At 46.9% G+C, this 19,189-nt stretch overlaps 1 protein-coding gene across 1 annotated transcript in view; it reads left to right on the top strand.

The window, feature by feature from the left end:
• The window catches only part of LOC135552280 (microtubule-actin cross-linking factor 1-like), a 268,419-nt gene that overhangs the window by 113,350 nt on the left and 135,880 nt on the right, over nucleotides 1–19,189 (top strand). Inside the window, 2 exon segments of the mRNA XM_064983809.1 lie at nucleotides 4,864–4,941; nucleotides 5,992–6,084. Coding sequence (XP_064839881.1) covers nucleotides 4,864–4,941; nucleotides 5,992–6,084 — 171 coding nt within the window.

The following is a 19,189-nucleotide window of genomic DNA, read 5'->3' as shown; positions in this document are numbered from 1 at the left end:
AGACACACCCTCCAGTTGAGAAAGACCTCCTCAGAGCAGATCTTTAAGTGAACTTGGGTATATTGACACATATCGTTCTCTAATAATCTCAATATTACATTGAGGGACATGCATGTGTCCCAATCTGAACTTTGACTGAAGGCCAATGGGCCCTGGTCAGAGCTAGTATGTAGTATGTAGGACGGCATTTCAGACGCAGATAAAGACTTGCTTGGAGCGCATGATGACTTATTGTAACTCCATGACAGATGGGTGTATTAACGTGATGACTCAGTGACAGACGGGTGTATTAACATGACTCATTTTAACTCAGTGACAGATGGGTGTATTAACATGACTCATTGTAACTCGGTGACAGACGGGTGTATTAACATGATGACTCATTGAAACTTGGTGACAGATGGGTGATTTAACCTCTAGCGTCGAGCAATCCCGTATCCGGGAGTGTAATCATAGCCTCAAGCTCATTACCATAACGCAACGTTTCCTATTCATGAAAATCGCAAATGAAATGAAATAAATATATTGAAACACAAGCTTAGCTTTTTGTTGACAACATTGTCATCTCAGATTTTCAAAATATGCTTTACAGCCAAAGCTAGACAAGCATTTGTGTAAGTTTCTCGATAGCCTAGCATAGCATTTTGTCCAGCTTGCAGCAGGTAACTTGGTCACGGAAATCAGAAAAGCAATCAAATTAAATTGTTTACCTTTGATGAGCTTCGGATGTTTTAACTCACGAGACTCCCAGTTAGATAGCAAATGTTCCTTTTTTCCAAAAATATTATGTTTGTAGGCGAAATAGCTCCATTTGTTCTTCACGTTTGGCTGAGAAATCGCCCGGAAATTGCAGTCACGAAAACCGCGAAAAATATTCCAAATTAGCTCCATAATATCGACAGAAACATGGCAAACGTTGTTTATAATCAATCCTCAAGGTGTTTTTCAAATATCTATTCGGTAATATATCCATCGGGACAATTCGTTTTTCAGTAGGACCGATTGGAGTAATTGCTACCTCTGTATTTTACGCGAGAATCTCTCTAGGAGCATCAGGTGACCACTTGCACAATTTAGCCGCTTATGGGTATTCTTCAACGTAAAACTACGTCACAATGCTGTAGACACCTTCGGGAATACGGAGAAAGAGTAATCTGGTTGATAGCCCATTCACTGCTCAACAGGGACACATAGGAACGCAGCGCTTTCAAAACATGAGGCACTTCCGGATTGCATTTTTCTCAGGCTTTCGCCTGCAACATCAGTTCTGTTATACTCACAGACAATATTTTTACAGTTTTTGAAACTTTAGAGTGTTTTCTATCCTAAGCTGTCAACTATATGCATATTCTAGCATCTTGTCCTGACAAAATAGCCCATGTACTTCGGGAACGTTTTTTTTTCTCCAAAAATGAAAATCCTGCCCCCTAGTCACAACAGGTTAACATGACTCATTGTAACTCAGTGACAGACGGGTGTGTTAACATGAAAAGACTGACTGGTGCGTTACTGTGAGGGGGAGAGTTACTGTGGGGTGGGGAGAGAGTGTTTCTGTGAGGGGGCAGAGAGTGTGTCACTGTGAGGGGGGCAGAGAGCGCGTTACTGTGAGGGGGGAGAGTGCGCGTTACTGTGAGGGGGGAGTGCGTGTTACTGTGAGGGGGGAGTGCGCGTTACTGTGAGGGGGGAGAGTGCGTGTTACTGTGAGGGGGAGTGCGCGTTACTGTGAGGGGGTGAGAGTGTTACTGTGAGGGGGAGTGTGCCTTACTGTGAGGGGGGAGAGAGTGTGTTACTGTGAGGGGGGAGAGAGCGCGTTACTGTGAGGGGGAGAGCGCGTTACTGTGAGGGGGAGAGAGCGCGGGGGAAGAGTGCGTTACTGTGAGGGGGGAGTGCGCGTTACTGTGAGGGGGGAGAGAGCGCGTTACTGTGAGGGGGGGAGAGAGCGCGTTACTGTGAGGGGGGAGCGCGTTACTGTGAGGGGGAGAGCGCGTTACTGTGAGGGGGGAGAGAGCGCGTTACTGTGAGGGGGGAAGAGTGCGCGTTACTGTGAGGGGGGAAGAGTGCGTGTTACTGTGAGGGGGGAGTGCGCGTTACTGTGAGGGGGGAGTGCGCGTTACTGTGAGGGGGGAGAGAGCGCGTTACTGTGAGGGGGGAGAGAGCGCGGGGAAGAGTGCGTTACTGTGAGGGGGGGAGTGCGCGTTACTGTGAGGGGGGGAGTGCGCGTTACTGTGAGGGGGGGAGAGAGCGTGTTACTGTGAGGGGGAGAGAGCGCGTTACTGTGAGGGGGGAGAGAGCGCGTTACTGTGAGGGGGGAGAGCGCGTTACTGTGAGGGGGAGAGAGCGTTACTGTGAGGGGGGAGAGCGCGTTACTGTGAGGGGGGAAGAGTGCGCGTTACTGTGAGGGGGGGAAGAGTGCGCGTTACTGTGAGGGGGAGTGCGCGTTACTGTGAGGGGGAGAGTGCGCGTAACTGTGAGGGGGTGAGAGAGTGTTGAGGGGGGGAGAGTGCGCGTTACTGTGAGGGGGGAGAGTGCGCGTTACTGTGAGGGGGGAGAGTGCGCGTTACTGTGAGGGGGAAGAGTGCGCGTTACTGTGAGGGGGAAGAGTGCGCGTTACTGTGAGGGGGGAGTGCGTGTTACTGTGAGGGGGGAGTGCGTGTTACTGTGAGGGGGGGAGAGTGCGCGTTACTGTGAGGGGGAAGAGTGCGCGTTACTGTGAGGGGGGAAGAGTGCGCGTAACTGTGAGGGGGTGAGAGAGTGTTGAGGGGGAGAGGGTTACTGTGAGGGGGGGAGTGCGCGTTACTGTGGGGGTTGGGGGAGTGCGCGTTACTGTGAGGGGGGGGAGAGTGCGCGTAACTGTGAGGGGGTGAGAGAGTGTTGAGGGGGGGAGAGTGTTACTGTGAGGGGGGGAGTGTGCCTTACTGTGAGGGGGGCGCGTTACTGTGAGGGGGAGCGCGTTGCTGTGAGGGGGAGAGAGTGTGTTACTGTGAGGGGGAGTGCGCCTTACTGAGAGGGGGGGAGAGAGTGTGTTACTGTGAGGGGGGGAGTGCGCGTTACTGTGAGGGGGGAAGAAGAGCGCGTTACTGTTTATTTTACCTTTATTTTTCTAGGCAAGTCAGTTAAGAACAAATTCTTATTTTCAATGACGGCCTAGGAACAGTGGGTTAACTGCCTGTTCAGGGGCAGAACGACAGATTTTGTACCTTGTCAGCTCGGGGATTTGAACTTGCAACCTTTCGGTTACTAGTCCAATGCTCTAACCACTAGGCTACGCTGCCGCCCCGACTGTGAGGGGGGGAGAGTGCGCGTTACTGTGAGGGGGAGAGTGCGCGTTTCTGTGGGGGGAGAGTGCGCGTTACTGTGGGGGGGGAAGAGTGAGCGTTACTGTGAGGGGGGAGAGTGCGCGTTACTGTGAGGGGGGAGTGTGTGCGTTACTGTGAGGGGGGGTGTGTGCGTTACTGTGAGGGGGGAGTGCGCGTTACTGTGAGGGGGGAGAGTGCGCGTTACTGTGGGGGGGGGGTGCGTGTTACTGTGAGGGGGGGAGAGAGTGTGTTACTGTGAGGGGGGGAGAGAGTGTGTAACTGTGATGGGGGAGTGCGCGTTACTGTGGGGGAGAGTGTTACTGTGTGATTGCACTTTACAATTATTATAATAATGTAAAAAAGCATTTTTTTTTTAAAGCTGGCCTGTTAGCGGGTTACTTTTTGATTTGGCTTTCCTATTGCCCCAGCTGCACTTGTCATTTCCTCCTCCTCTACCTGTCTTTCCTTTGGAACATCACCTCATCCCTCTACACAATTCTTTCATCCTTCTCTCGCTCTCCTCATCCCCCCCACCCCTCCGGATGGTAGCAGCTCAAAGGCGTGTCCTCGCTGAGGAGGGTGTGTATGTCCCGAGCCCCCCCGCTCATCTTACTCGGGGGGGAGGAGGAGGAGGACGGAGCTCAGGGAGTATGTTTGACCCCCAACCCCCACGCTGATCCTCACCCCATAGACTGTGTTTTCAGACTGCATGCGAGTGGAGTGATGTGGTGTGGTGTGGTGTTATGGATAGGCATTCCAAGACACACATTGACACACACATTTACACACACTTTTCTCAACGTTTTCCCATTCAACCACACACATTCTCAGTCACCGTTGCTTCACGTATGTGCAACCATTACACACATATCACGAAATGATAATCAGACAAAATCTTAAGGTTAAGTAGCATTTCTAAGGTCAGCATCTTCTCCCTGACCCTTCCCTTACCTCTCTTGCTCTGCATGGAGTTGTTGGTTTGGCCTGAGTGCTCCTTATAGCTCTGCTCAAGTGCTGCTTCAGTACTGCCACTGTTGACTGCAGTATACCTAACCCAGCCCAGCACAGTGTGACACACACACTCCTGCATCTTGCATTTCTAGCAGCTTTGCTGTGTGTGTTGTCAGACTGTCAGTGATTGTCGTGTGTGTGTGTGTGTGTGTGTGCCAGCCAGCCAGCCAGCCAGCCAGCCAGCCAGCCAAGGATTGTGTGTTCGAGAGAGCAGGCAGTGATAAAGTGTGTGTGTGTTGAGGAAGTATTAGACTGTTTAAACCAGCATGGTTTGCAGATGTACATGTTCTGGTTTGCACAATGTTTTTCCCGGGTTGTTTCCTGCTCTGCTGTGAGAGTGTGTTGGTGTGTGTTTGACAACAGTTGAAGACAGCGCCCTCTAGGATAATGCCATGTCATTACAGCGGCCTGTGCATTGTTTTCCCCGCTCACTGCACTTTGAATTGGGAACGACACTCACCACTTGTATCTCTATCACTGGTCAGAATTGTGACTGTGAGAATATCTACATTAAAAAATGTAAAAAATCCTTTATCTTTTCTTTTCTGTTTTTCAGCCCAGGGAAAAGGGTCGCATGCGATTTCACCGGCTCCAGAATGTCCAAATTGCCCTGGACTTTCTCAAACAGAGACAGGTACAACTGACACACACACACACACACACACACACACACAGACACACGCCACTCTCAACCCACTCAATATCTCAACAGGTACTCATGCTCAGAAATACATATTGACCTGAACTAAGCCAAATTCAACCACATCTGCCTTTGGGGGGAAAAAATAAAATACAATTTGGTTTATTTGACCATTTAAAAAAACAAACACAAAAAAAACATACAAAGCACATCCATAAATAAAATCATTGAGGTGGTCTCTCTCTTTCTTTTGCTCTCTTTCTCTCCTCCCTCTCTTTCTCTCTCCTCTCTCTTTCTCTCTCTCTCTTTCTCTCTCTCCTCCCTCTTTCTCTCTCTCCTCCCTCTTTCTCTCTCTCCTCCCTCTTTCTCTCTCTCCTCCCTCTTTTTCTCTCTCTCCTCCCTCTTTTTCTCTCTCTCCTCCCTCTTTTTCTCTCTCTCCTCCCTCTTTTTCTCTCTCTCCTCCCTCTTTTTCTCTCTCTCCTCCCTCTTTTTCTCTCTCTCCTCCCTCTTTTTCTCTCTCTCCTCCCTCTTTTTCTCTCTCTCTCCTCCCTCTTTTTCTCTCTCTCTCCTCCCTCTTTTTCTCTCTCTCTCCTCCCTCTCCTTTCTCTCTCTCTCCTCCCTCTCCTTTCTCTCTCTCGCTCGCTCTCTTGTCCCAATGTGTCAGCGCTGCATGACTGGGACTCCCAGATGACCACAGTCATACCTCAAGCATCTCTAACCAATGCTGCACCTCTGTCTTAGACACCGACTCTTACTAAACATGGGCTCCATCTCGGTAGCATTCAGTGGCTCTTATGAGTTCAGTGGCTCTTATTGCTCTTATGTGCACTGATGTGAGAAAGACAGTCGGAATATGGAGGCTAGTCACACCCTTTAGTATTCAACGTTACAATAGAGAACAGGAAGTCATGTGGTGACTGGTTAATAACGTGGAGCACATGGGTACCCAACTCCAGTCCCCTTACAGCTTTCTATTCTATGTCAAAGCTTTAATTAGTTTACCACGAGTCCAGGTGTTTAATCCTCCCATTCTACATGTTCCAGGTCAAACTGGTGAACATCCGGAACGATGACATCACAGACGGCAACCCCAAGCTGACACTGGGCCTCATCTGGACCATCATCCTGCACTTCCAGGTCTGTGCTGCTCTATGTCTTCTTGCTCTATGTAGAGGTTGGCCACCCTGCTCTATACGTTGTGCTAAGATGTTGTGTGTGTGTGTTCACGGCACGATGACCACTTCCTGCTGGCATCTGGCCACGTCCACCTCATGACAGAGGTCTCTAATCTCAAGGGTCTTTTCCTGGTTAAATACATTTTTTTTTTAAACGACACCACCTCCAAATCAAATGTTATTTGTCACGTGCGCCGATTACAACAGGTGTAGACGTTACAATGAAATGCTTACTGAAGCGACGGTTTCAAATTGGATCTGTCTTTGCAGGAAAATCGATTTTACGACTCGCCGGCCTCATTGCAGTCAAGATAGCTGTTCAGATTTTTATTTGAATTTTATTTTTTTACCTTTATTTAACCAGGCAAGTCAGTTAAGAACAAATTCTTATTTTCAATGACGGCCTAGGAACAGTGGGTTAACTGCCTGTTCAGGGGCAGAACGACAGATTTGTACCTTGTCAGCTTGGGAGATTTGAACTCGCAACCTTCCGGTTACTAGTCCAACGCTCTAACCACTAGGCAACCCTGCCGCCCCAATAAATAAAAGCATCCATCTACTTGTAGAAGTCCTGTGGGTGAGGGGTGGCTACTGGGCTTGACACGAGTTTCTTCTACGTAATTGTAGTGTGTGTGTGTGTGTGTGTGTGTGTGTGTGTGTGTGTGTGTGTGTGTGTGTGGGGGGGGGGGGGGGGGGAAGGTGAAGGTCTAGCATGCTACTCTTCTCCGTTCTGTTTGTTTCTAGTTGAATGAGTGAGCGTGGGGGGACGGAGGGTTAATGCGACTCCTTTATAAATTTTCTTTGTCCTCTGTCAATAAAAAATACATTTTCTTTTTTTTTAATCAATGTTTTACAAGTGAAAACATATTTCTATGTTGTGGCTCATCTCTGTTGGTTTGCGAGTCTGGTATGGAACCAAATACATACATCACTTTATTATCAACACTTTTGTCAAATATAGTTTACACTTTTGCAAATCAGGATACTTGCTGCCACCTCATGACATTTGTTAGTGAGGCTGCTCTCTGTCCATATGGGCTAAGGGCATAGTGATAGTTCCACTGTGGCCTATAGTCTAGTTCCCATCACTTGGAGGCAGATGCAGAGGTGGTGACGATCCTTAGAGCTAATGGTGGATGTTGATCTCTGACTTGTCCTCTGCTGTCATATTGGGTTGCTGGGAGTACCAGGGTTGGCTCAGAGGCTGTGTGTTTGTGTGTGTGTGTGTGTGTGTTGATCTCTCAGACTTGTCCTCTGCTGTCATATTGGGTTGCTGGGAGTACCAGGGTTGCCTCAGAGGTTCTGTCTCTCTGTGTGTGTGTGTGTGTGTGTGTGTGTGTGTGTGTGTGTGTGTGTGTGTGTTGATCTCTCAGACATGTCCTCTGCTGTCATATTATGTTGCTGGGAGTGCCAGAGTTGGCTCAGAGGCTCTGTGTGTGTGTGTGTTGATCTCTGACTTGTCCTCTGCTGTCATATTGGGTTGCTGGGAGTACCAGGGTTGGCTCAGAGTGTGTGTGTGTGTGTGTGTGTTCTCTCAGACTTGTCCTCTGCTGTCATATTGGGTTGCTGGGAGTACCAGGGTTGGCTCAGAGGCTGTGTGCGGCAGCTAGTTAGTTCTGTGCCAGGCCAGACTTGGTTTAGGAGTCTTTTGTGTCATGTCAGTGTGGGAGTTTACTTGAGCTGTTGCTTTGTTTGTAGATGTTGTGGAGACAGATGGCTTCGGGAAGCCTCCTATGGTTTTGTGTGTGTATCTGTGAAGACACTAGTAGTAGTGTTTTAAAAGCTTGAGTGGAGTGGCTGTCTGTGTCGCATAGTTTTCTTTGGTATGTCCTTGTGCTGTTGTGGAAAATAGCCACCAGGAAGGGCATTGCAGTAGGTCAGGCCATGTTCTAAAGCACTGGCACCATAGAGGAGCACACACACGCGCACACTCACACTCACAGCTGGCCTCAAGAACCCAGGGGTAAAACAACGATGTTTGGACATGAATCAGTCAAGCGAACACAAATCTACCCTTCCTGCATCCTTGACACAAATCAAAAATCTTCCCCAAAAAAAGGAAAGGTTTAGTTGGGGGGGGGGGGGGGGTCGAACTTCACTCTAAAAGTTTGAAAAAGAAATGAGAGCGCCATTTTGGCAAAGCCCTGTATTTTGACAGTTCAGGTACCCACATGTATTATTAGGTTTACAATCACACTTCCCATGAACGACCACCTGGATGTGCTGTGGGCAGAACAGAGAGATTATGATTAAATAACCTCAAGGTGACACTGGCAAGCCGGTTGCCAAGGAGACACGCCGCATGACTACGCAGCCACTTCAATCAGCATGATTCAGCAGAACGGTGTGAGCCTGGAGGAAGGAGAGGGGAGGGAGGGAGTGAGGGAAGGTGGGTGGGCGGGAGGAGAGTAGAGGGTGGGTGGGCGGGAGGAGAGTAGAGGGAGGGTGGGCGGGAGGAGAGTAGAGGGAGGGTGGGCGGGAGGGAGGGAGGGAGGAAGGAGAGGGGAGGGAGGGAGGGAGGGAGGGAGGGTGGGAGGAGAGTAGAGGGAGGAAGGAGAGTGGAGGGAGGGAGGAAGGAGAGTGGAGGGAGGGAGGGAGGGAGGAAGGAGAGGGGAGGGAGGAAGGAGAGGGGAGGGAGGAAGGAGAGTGGAGGGAGGAAGGAGAGTGGAGGGAGGAAGGAGAGTGGAGGGAGGAAGGAGAGGGGAGGGAGGGTGATGCAGTCTGAGGGATAGAGGTAGAGACCCAGCACTGATGGACTGAAGGGGGGCTGAAAACTACTGTTGCACTGAAAGAGGAGGAGGAAGTGAGAGAAGATGGAAGCGTAGAGCAGTGGGGTTTACGGGTTGCAGTTGAGGATCAATCAAATAATTTTATTTGTCACATGCTACATAAACAACAGGAGTAGACTAATAGTGAAATGCTTACTTAGGGCCCTTCCCAGCAATGCAGGGAGAAATAATTGAAAAATAGTAACTTGAGGAATAAATACACAATGAGAAATGATAACTTAGTACGGAGATAATTGAGGTAGATATGTAAAGTGCCTTGCAAAAGTATTCAGACCCTTGGATTTCTTCACATTTTATTACGTTACAAAGTGGTATTAAAATGGATATATATGTACAGTGCCTTGCGAAAGTATTCGGCCCCCTTGAACTTTGCCACATTTCAGGCTTCAAACATAAAGATATAAAACTGTATTATTTTGTGAAGAATCAACAACAAGTGGGACACAATCATGAAGTGGAACGACATTTATTGGATATTTCAAACTTTTTTAACAAATCAAAAACTGAAAAATTGGGCGTGCAAAATTATTCAGCCCCTTTACTTTCAGTGCAGCAAACTCTCTGTTCAGTGAGGATCTCTGAATGATCCAATGTTGACCTAAATGACTAATGATGATAAATACAATCCACCTGTGTGTAATCAAGTCTCCGTATAAATGCACCTGCACTGTGATAGTCTCAGAGGTCCACACTTTACATGTTGCGTTTACATTTGTGTACAGTATAAAATATAGTTAGTACATAAGTATTCAGCCTCTTTGTTTAGGCAAGACAAAATGAGTTTGGCTTAACAAGGCACATAATAAGTTATATGGACTCACCCTGTGTGAATAATAGTGGTTGACATTATTGTTTTATGACAAACCCTTCACCCTGTCCCTCATACATACAACATCTGTAAGGTCCCTCATACATATTTCATCTGTAAGGTCCCTTAATCAAGCACAGATTCAACTACAAAGACCAGGGAGCCTTTTGAAGGCCTCATATAGAAGGGCAGTGATTGGTAGATGGTTAAAAATAACAATTCAGACATTATATATCTCTTTAATTATGGTCAAGTTAATAATTATGCTGTGGGTGATGTACTAAACCACCCAGAACATCAAAGATGCAGTCGTCCTTCTGAACTGAGCAGCAGGACAGGAAGGAAACTGCGTAGGGATGTCACCATGAGGCCATTGGTGATTTTAAAACAGCTAGAGGTCAATGGCTGTGATGGTAGAAAACTGAGGATGGATCAACAACATGTTTGTGTCTCTACAATAATGACCTAAATGACAGAGTGAAAAGAAGAATACAAATTTACAGAATTAAAACAAAACAAAGTAATAATGAAAAGAAACAAAAAACTGAAAAGGAATGACACTTTTGGGCCTAAATGCAAAGCCTTATGTTTTGTAGCAAATCCAACAAATCAGTAACTGCCTCTTTATTTTCAAGCATAGAGGTGGCTGCTTCACGGTATGGGTATGTTTGTCATCGACAAATACTGGGGAGTTTTTCAGGATGAAAAGACATGGGATGGAGCTAAGCACAGGCAAAGTCCTGCTTCAGTTTGCGTTACACCAGAGACCACGAGAGGAATTAACCTTAAAGAAAGACAGTAACCTACAACACAAGGCCAAATATTTTCTGGAGTTGCTTACCAAGATGACTGTGAATGTTCCTGAGTTGCCAAGTTACTGTTTTGACTTAAATCTGCTTGGCAAGTTTTGAAAATTGCTGTCTATTCATGATCCCCACAACATCTTGATATAGCTTGAAGAATTTTAAAAAGAATAATGGGCAAATATTGCACAGTCCAGATGTGCACAGCTCTTGGAGACTTACCCCATTGACTCTTGGAGACTTTCTGCATTGACTCAGGGAGCTGAATACTTCTGTCACAACTTTTAGATAATGCACTTGTGTTTTAATATATTTTTTTTAATTCAACATTTTCTTCCACTTTGTCTTCAAATTATTTTGTGTAGATTGTTGACACAAAAAAAAGACAATTAAATCCATTTGAATCCCACTTTGTAACACCGATAAAATGTGAAGGCACTGTATGTAGGGATAAAGTGACCCGGCAACAGGATCGATAATAAACAGTAACGGCAGCGTATGTAATGAGTCAAAATAGTTGGTGCAAGAAAAGGGTCAATGCAGATCGTCCGGGTCGCTGTTAAGGGAGAGGACGGACATATAAACACAGTTTTATAGAAAGTGCTTAGAATCTTGTTTCTTGTGTCATTAATTCTCTTAACAAAAAATATAACCAATCCGATATGAACATATTTTTATTTGTATTATTATTTTATTATTATTATTATTATTATTATTTAACAACACAAAATACAAAAAACCTAAATATCCAGACGAGTACATCAACGTAGACCGCGGAAGTACATGTCAAAATAAACTATGTAAAAAGTCTGAACAGCACATATTATGATCTGGGATTTGCAAGGAGCAGCAATTTAATTGGTCGTCATAAGATGCCATGTTAGAAAGCACATGTTCATTTCTTGTAATGATTATGGGCCGTGATATAGGGTTTGGTGTTCGTAGTTAATATCAGATGTTGGGTTAGAAGGCACTGCTTGGCCCGGAAGTGGGGAGTGAGGTCATTCCAGGAAGCTGTCCCCCGAAGGTTCGATTACGGCCAGTAAAATAACGTGTGATTGGAGGAATCTATGTTGTCAGGCCAAAGGAGAATTTGTCATTGGACTATACACTATGTTGTCAGGGGTAGAACCACAGGCCTATGACTCCACACTCTGTCATGCCTCGTTAAGACCAGTTCTTCATATTTCCAAAGATGTGTCATGTCAGCAGAAACGTTCTCTCTGACTGCAGCCTCGACGAGTTGCTATCTCAGCAGTCAACACCGGCCACTTCAACTCAGTTGTAGAGATCCTCGGCCCTGCTCCTGCCCCCAAGGCAGACATATCTGCCAGGTGTCTCTACTTGGTAATTGCATTGCCTTCAGAAAGTGTTCATACCCTCGACTTATTTCACATGTTGTTGTGTTACAGCCTGAATTCAAAATGGATTAAATATATTTTCACAATACCCCAATATTTTTAGACATTTTTGCTCATGTAAATCCAGGAACGTCCCATTTGCAGAAGTATTCACACCCATTTGCTATGACATTCCAAATTGAGCTCCGGATGCATCCAATGTCTTTTTGATCATCCTCGAGTTGTCACGACCACTTAATTGTAGTCCACCTGTGGCCAACTCAGTTGTTTGGACATGATTTAGAAAGAAACACACCTGTCTATATAAGGTCCCACAGTTGACAGTGCATGTCAGAGCAATGAACTATACCATGAAGTCAAAGGAGAACTGTCTGTAGATCTCTGAGATAGAATTGTGATGAGGCATATGTCTAGGGAAAGGGTATAAAACTATTTCTAGAGTGTTGAAAGTTTCCTTCATTGGCAAGTGGAAAAAATATGGAGCTACCTAGAACTGGCTATCCGATGAGGCAAGAATTGAACTCTTTGGCCTGAATGCAAAGCGCTATGTCTGGAGAAAACCAGGCACAGCTCATCACCCTTCTAACACCATCTCTACCGTGAAGCATGGTGGTGGCAGCATTCATGCTATGGAGATGGTTTTCAGTGGCAGGAAGACGCCAAATGCAGGCAAATCCTTGATGAGAACCTGATTCAGAGTGCAAACGACCTTAGATTGTGGTGAAGATATGCGTTCCAACAGGACAATGACTCTAAGCATACATCCAAATAAATGCTGGAATGGCTTCAGAACAAGAATGTGAAAGACCTTGAGTGGCCCAGCCAAAGCCCAGACTTGAATCCTGTTGGAAATCTGTGGAAAGACTTGAAGATTGCTGTTCACTGCCACTCCCCATCTAACTTAACAGAGCTTGAAAAAGTCTGCAAGGAAGAATGGGAGAAAATCCCCAAATCCAGATGTGCAAAGCTGATACAGACATACCCATGATGACGCAAAGCTGTAATCACAGACAAAACTGCTTCTACAAAGTATTGACTCTGGTGTGAATACTTATGTAAATTACATTTCTGTGTTTCAGAAATTGTATAGCGTTGAAAATGTATAGCGCGTCAGTATTTTTTTGTATATATATATTTTAAATTTAACGAGGCAAGTCAAAAGGCCTCCTTTGGGGACGCGAGCTGGGATTAAAAATAAATGATAATAAAAATATAGATCCAAAACACACGTCACGACAAGAGAGACAAACACAACACTATTTAAAGAGCGACTTAAGACAACATAGCAAGGCAGCAACACATGACATCACAACATGGCAGCAACACAACATGGTAGCAGCACAAAACATGGCACAAACATTATTGGGCACAGACAACGGCACAAAGGGCAAGGTGGTAGAGACAACAATACATCACGCAAAGCAGTCCCAACTGTCAGTGTCCATGATTGTGTCTTTGAATGAAGAGATGGGGATTAAACTGTCCAGTTTGAGTGTTTGTTGCAACTCGTTCCAGCCGCTAGCTGCAGCGAACTGAAAAGAGGAGTGACCCAGGGACGTGTGTGCGCTTTGGGGACCTTTTTAATAGAATGTGACTGGCAGAACGGGTGGATATCGCAGATGGGGGGATGCCTCAGAGGGTTTTATAGAGGTGCGTGGGTAAAATCAGTGAGAAAGCCAGTAAAAAATGTCACATGACAACCAATGCTGTGATAATTGTGTGGTTTGCTCAATTACCCATTCGTTCATACCCCACTGTATACAGTATCGCCGTGACAACAGAAATATTAAACACAGTGGCGGAATAAATTCAACTCCTGTACACCGACGTTTTGTTTCCTCACAAAGCCAGAGGGCAACAGCTGTCCACAAATCAAATATTGCACGTAACAAACAGTAATCGTCTGCAGCAGGGTCAAGCAAGTTCATGTTTTCTGGAGTTTACGAAACGACGACTGATTCAGAACCACGGCGTTACCGCAAGTCAGCACAAAGACAACAGGAGCACTGCCTCCACTCTTCCAGATCCATTTAAACATCATCAAATCAACAGGGATACATATGCTTAGTTTAATACACTGAAAACAAACGTAAAGATACCAAAAACTGTTTAGTACAATCAATGTTGCTAGATATCATGCGTCTGTCCATGGTACTGATTTGTGTGTGTGTGTGCTAGTAAAACAACAAATGTTGACTCACCCTACTTGTAGACAAGTTAAACGCCAATGCCATCCTCTCTTTTATGTTGGCAAAACGGTATATGGCTCTGTCATACAGTAAACTTCTAGTGTTTCTTGTCATAGGGTACCAAGCTAAAATTATTACTGCTAGCCTCAGTTCCTCGCATGCTGTACCAGGACAACCCAAAGTTGAGCTTGGCTCAATGCTGATTGGCTAATTATCTTCTCTCTCTCTTTTTTTATTTTTATCAACGGAGGCCAACTTCTTGCTGGAATCAATCAATCAAATGCTACGGCGGCAACATGTTATACTCTTTTTGTCCAGACAGCATCAGATACATGGGCTACACATACTGAGACAGAGGGGCGCTGGTTCCCTCGCTCGGACCATTTCTCCCTTGCGAATTTATGGAAAATGATGAGAACACAGAGAAATTATTTTGCCAATTGTATTGGTCAAATATTTTGGGAAGCCAGGCTTTTCTTGGCATCCATGCCACTGAGTACTATGTGAATTCAGAAGGTTTACATCTACTCTGATGCAACAGTGGTGCAAGGCTGGCTGCAGCGTCTCACTTTCACCACTAGGGGTCCCCATTTATCCCAGCATCATAGATGACCTGGCACACTAACAATGCTCTCAGCCTACTACACAGCCTCTCACAATCCCTGACTCTTCCTAAACTGTGGCTGCGTGCGATTGGCTAATCCACTCTGGCCTGGCTCTTTAATTTGTGTTTCTGTAATTCCTCCCCTGAAGAACCTTTTTAATACAAAATACATCATCAAGACCCAGCTCTGACCTGCTTATGCGAAAGCTCAAATTAGAAAGTGCTACCAAAGCACAAATCTAGGACCAGCTTACCCTATATATCTCCTAACCGCCATCATTTAGAGGTGAAACATCAAAACTGACCTCAAATCTGCTCTTCCACGCAACCTATATTCTCTCTGAATGCCAAATATGTTGTGACAGAGACAATTATCTGGTAAAATACTCTCGCAAGACTTGATGATTATCCCTAATAGAGCTGGTCCAGTACAGTGTTGGATCCCTCAGGGGGGTGCCTGAGTTCAGGTAGTTAGTTGGTTTCCAGCCTGTTCTATCATATCCATGGGGAAGGCCTCGGGGACCTTATTACTGGTTTCCACTGTGAATTGGACTCATGTAGCCCATCTGTCATCACTGGAGAATAGTCTGCATGGTTTATGTTTATGTTGGTATTTGTTTTTGGTCTGTGGGTAGAGCTCTAAGCTGCTATGTAAAGCCGTGTGTGTGTGTGTGTGTGTGTGTGTGTGTGTGTGTGTGTGTGTGTGTGGGGGGGGGTTCTTGATGTGGGCTTGTGAGATGTGTGTTTTGTTGTGTGCTCGTACAGTCCACCACCCACACACACAGTGAGCTGTGTCTGAAGGGGTGTGAGAGTACAGTGTGAAGGCTATAACCGACCGCGTGACCGTACTGCATCAGGGTCGTGTTTATGTGGGAGACGAGGTTGTCACGTCTTGAAGCCTGTGTGTTTGAAAAGGCTCATCAGTGAAAGTGGTGGATCCTGAACTGGCGCAAAAGGCTCTTTTGCATTTCTGTTTCTCTCCGTGTCTCTCCGTGACACTCTGTGTCTCTCTGTGTGTCTCTGTCTGTTTCTCTCTGTGTTTCTCTCTGTGTCGCTCTGTCTCTGTGTGTCTCTGTGTATGTCTGTTTCTCTCTGTGTCTCTCTGTTTCTCTGCCATTGTTTTTAAATCTCTCATCCCTCTTGATATTTTTTATAAACTCCTTCATCCCCACCCCCTCACTTGCTTTAATACTTAACATTCCCTCCTTACCCCTGATATCTATCCTCCTTCCCCTCCTTTTTGTCCTTTTTCACCAGGGGAGGGATAGATGGGGAGAGGTGTGGAGGAGAGGCAGAGAATCAGATTGAGGTGATCTCAGTATTGCAGAGAAGCAACAATTCAGATCTTCCTCTGTAGCAGCTTGCCAACTGGGGAAGCTTTTGAGGTGTGTGTGTGTGTGTGTGTGTGTGTGTGTGTGTGTGTGTGTGTGTGTGTGTGTGTGCGTGCAACTGATGAAATCGGTTCACCTGGCATTTTTACCGATTTAAAAAAAAAACTGTATCGGACCACAATTTCACTGATATTCAATAAATAGGATGAAAAAAATGAAATCTCATGATGATCTGAACATTTGAGGCCATTATCATGATGTCATTGTCACAATTTAACAAATTAACATCTGAAGCCTTTTTCTTGGACAATTGCTCCTTTGGATGACAATTTCTGACAACTGTGTGGAAAAATGTCACTTTTCAATTTCCCTGCTATGAAACACTCCATTGACGGATATATCGTATCGGTGAGCTTTGTACCCCCCCAAAATCGGAATCCGTATCCCCAAAAAACACATTGTTCGTGCTCTAAGTGCGAGTGTCATAACAAGCGCTCTGAGCTCACAGAGTGTGCCACAGAGAGGGAGGGAGGGAGTGACGAGGAAGCGGATAGGATGAGAAGGGAGGGAGGGAAAGAGAGCAGGAGAGGGCTAGAGCAGTGAAGCTGCAAGCAGCCTGAAGATAAAGCGTTTCCCTCTGTCGTTGCCTGCGAGCCAGGGAGAGAACAAACGAGAGAAGCCAGCGAGAGAGAGAGAGGGAGAGGAATAAAGGCTGCCTGCTGTTACTGTGTCTCCTGGCTTTCCTTGGACCTACAGGCCTCGACTCAAATGCGCACACAGAGGATTCATACACACACCCACAGCTGATCAGAGGATCGCCAAGCCCTGCCGGCACACACAGACGCGCTCTTGCTCTCTCCTCGGCTGCACACGCACACACATTTCCCTTCTCTCCCGGGAGCACCGTATAAATTGGATCAATCCCGACCATGCCTGTCTGACGGGGACCTTCTTCTCCCTTCATCCGAATCCCCCCCTCTCCTCCTCCATCTCTCTCCATAACCAGCCAAGGAGCTCCAGACTACCGGACTTATCCTCTGCCTTTTGCCTTAGCCAGTCAGCTGCTCGTTTACTGGCCGTGTCAGGGGGACAGCTATAGCTGGGGGACACTGGACCTACCCTCACAAAGTCTAACCTAGCCTCCTGTAGCTTAGCCCAGCCCAGCCACCACTGGTAATTCGATCAACCAGACCAGAGGAGACAAGTGGAGAGGGAAGTGCATGTTTAACCCAACCGCCTGTCTATCTGCCTGGTTGTCTGCAACCAGACCCTCTTTGTGTGCACGCCTGTGGACTCCTACTGGGAACACATACAGACCTGGATGAGTGTGGATGCTTTATATACTGGAGCTGTGTCGCGACGACGGCTGCAGCAGGGATGACGGAAAAAGCCTGCCTGGCTGAGAGACGGTGACAAGGATGGAGACGGACTGAGGGGTTAGTGATTGGATAGCACCAGCCACGAGCACGCTCTCCCAGCAATCCTTTGTGGGAGGGAGCATAAGGGGAAGGCTGCTATCCAGGGGGGAGGCCACGTGACGTCTGGAAAGCTAAAGGGGATGATCTCTACTCCCTAACGCGACGTGCTCTGGATTTTAACCTGGTACAGCACCAGAGACTGAACTACAGGGACCACTGTCAAGAGTTGTCTGGCTTTTCCATGATTGCAGTCATTTGAAGGATTGTCGAAGAAGGATTGTCGAAGAAGGATTGTCGAAGAAGGATTGTCGAAGAAGGATTGTCGAAGAAGGCAGTAACGCCTACAGTTCAGTAGCTCATCGCCTCTCTTCCTGGTCCCATGGTCGCCCTCATCACCTGGAGTCTTCCAAGTCAGCACCGTAACGTTGACTCAACGCTCATCTAACGCCCCCCCCCCCCCCCCCGCCCCCAGGAGGTTTTCCTTCGTACTAAGACGACAAAGAGATCTCTGTGGTTAACAACCGTCACATGACACAGCGACTCCATGAACAGGGGGGAGGGGGGGGACCGTGGGAGATGGCGAGGAGTCTGAGCCGCCACCGTTGTCAAGGCTCTGATTTGAGGTTTTGAACACGCTGCCGGTGTGTTGGCTGACTGTCCGCTATCGCCCACCTCCAATCTGGATAGTGGATAGTAGCATGTTGCCGCAGCAGAATGGGACACCACCAGCTGCTACAGGGCTAATGCTATCACGGCTACTACTATGAGTGTTGTTGACCATTAAGGAGCTGACAGCAATATAATTATCGTAGGAGCGGCGAGGTATTAATAATATATGATTCTGGGTACTTGGAGGCGAGCCTGGATAAAGTACTTGGATTACAGTACCACCGGAACGACAGGGAAAACAAATTGCAAACAAACTGCGCGTGTGTGCAGGGTTGCGGAAACAGAGCAGAATTGCAGATGACCTGAGTTGTTTTTATTTTATTTTTGTTGCCGAGCGACTGGTATGATGTGCACTGAGCCGGACACACTGCTTGTGTGAGTGTGTGTCTGCACTGCAGCTCCCTCGCACCACTCACTCGAAGACATTGCAGCTATGAGATGAGACGAGCACTGATTCCATCGCAGGCAACGCAGGAGACCCCACGGACGACTCGAACACAGTCCGACATTGTGTGTGTTAAACGACTGATTGGCTGAAATGGACACATCTGCAGTGCTCTGACTCACCGTCTCCTAGCCTCATTCAACATGTAGTATGTATGAGCCACGTTGACGTACGTTCTCACCTGCCAAACCTTGGATGAATAAACTACCAAAGCCTGAGCCAAATCGATTTTCTCTTATGCTGTGCTGAGTCTACTGACATGTTTCTGCCTCGGTTGTCCTTGAAGTGAGTGCTGGGATGTCCGTGACCTGCCCATAGAGGTGGGGGCCTCGGATAGCGAGCCAGAGCAGCTAGGGCTGATCGGTGTTTCCTGAGCCTGTGTGAGGTGAGGCAACAGCTGCAGAGAGAAGAGGGGGGAGGGAAGACGGGGAGAGGAGCGCCTACGGAGAGACGAGAGCTGTGACACGCAAGCCTGCAGCAAGCACCTCGGCCGAGTGGACTGAACCCGAAGGTGAGAAGGTGACGAGAGCCCACATCCTCGCTCTATCATTCTGTCATTTTTTTTCTATGCTCCTGGCAAGCAGCCAGATCTAAACCGGCTGTCGCTACACGTCACACCGAGAGCAGGTGTCACCTTGGTATCAGATTTG

Source organism: Oncorhynchus masou, chromosome 13 (genome assembly GCF_036934945.1).
Source record: "Oncorhynchus masou masou isolate Uvic2021 chromosome 13, UVic_Omas_1.1, whole genome shotgun sequence".
Classification (NCBI taxonomy): domain Eukaryota; kingdom Metazoa; phylum Chordata; class Actinopteri; order Salmoniformes; family Salmonidae; genus Oncorhynchus; species Oncorhynchus masou.
The sequence above is the reverse complement of the archived record's forward strand: the minus strand, read 5'-3'. Positions and strand labels throughout refer to the sequence as shown.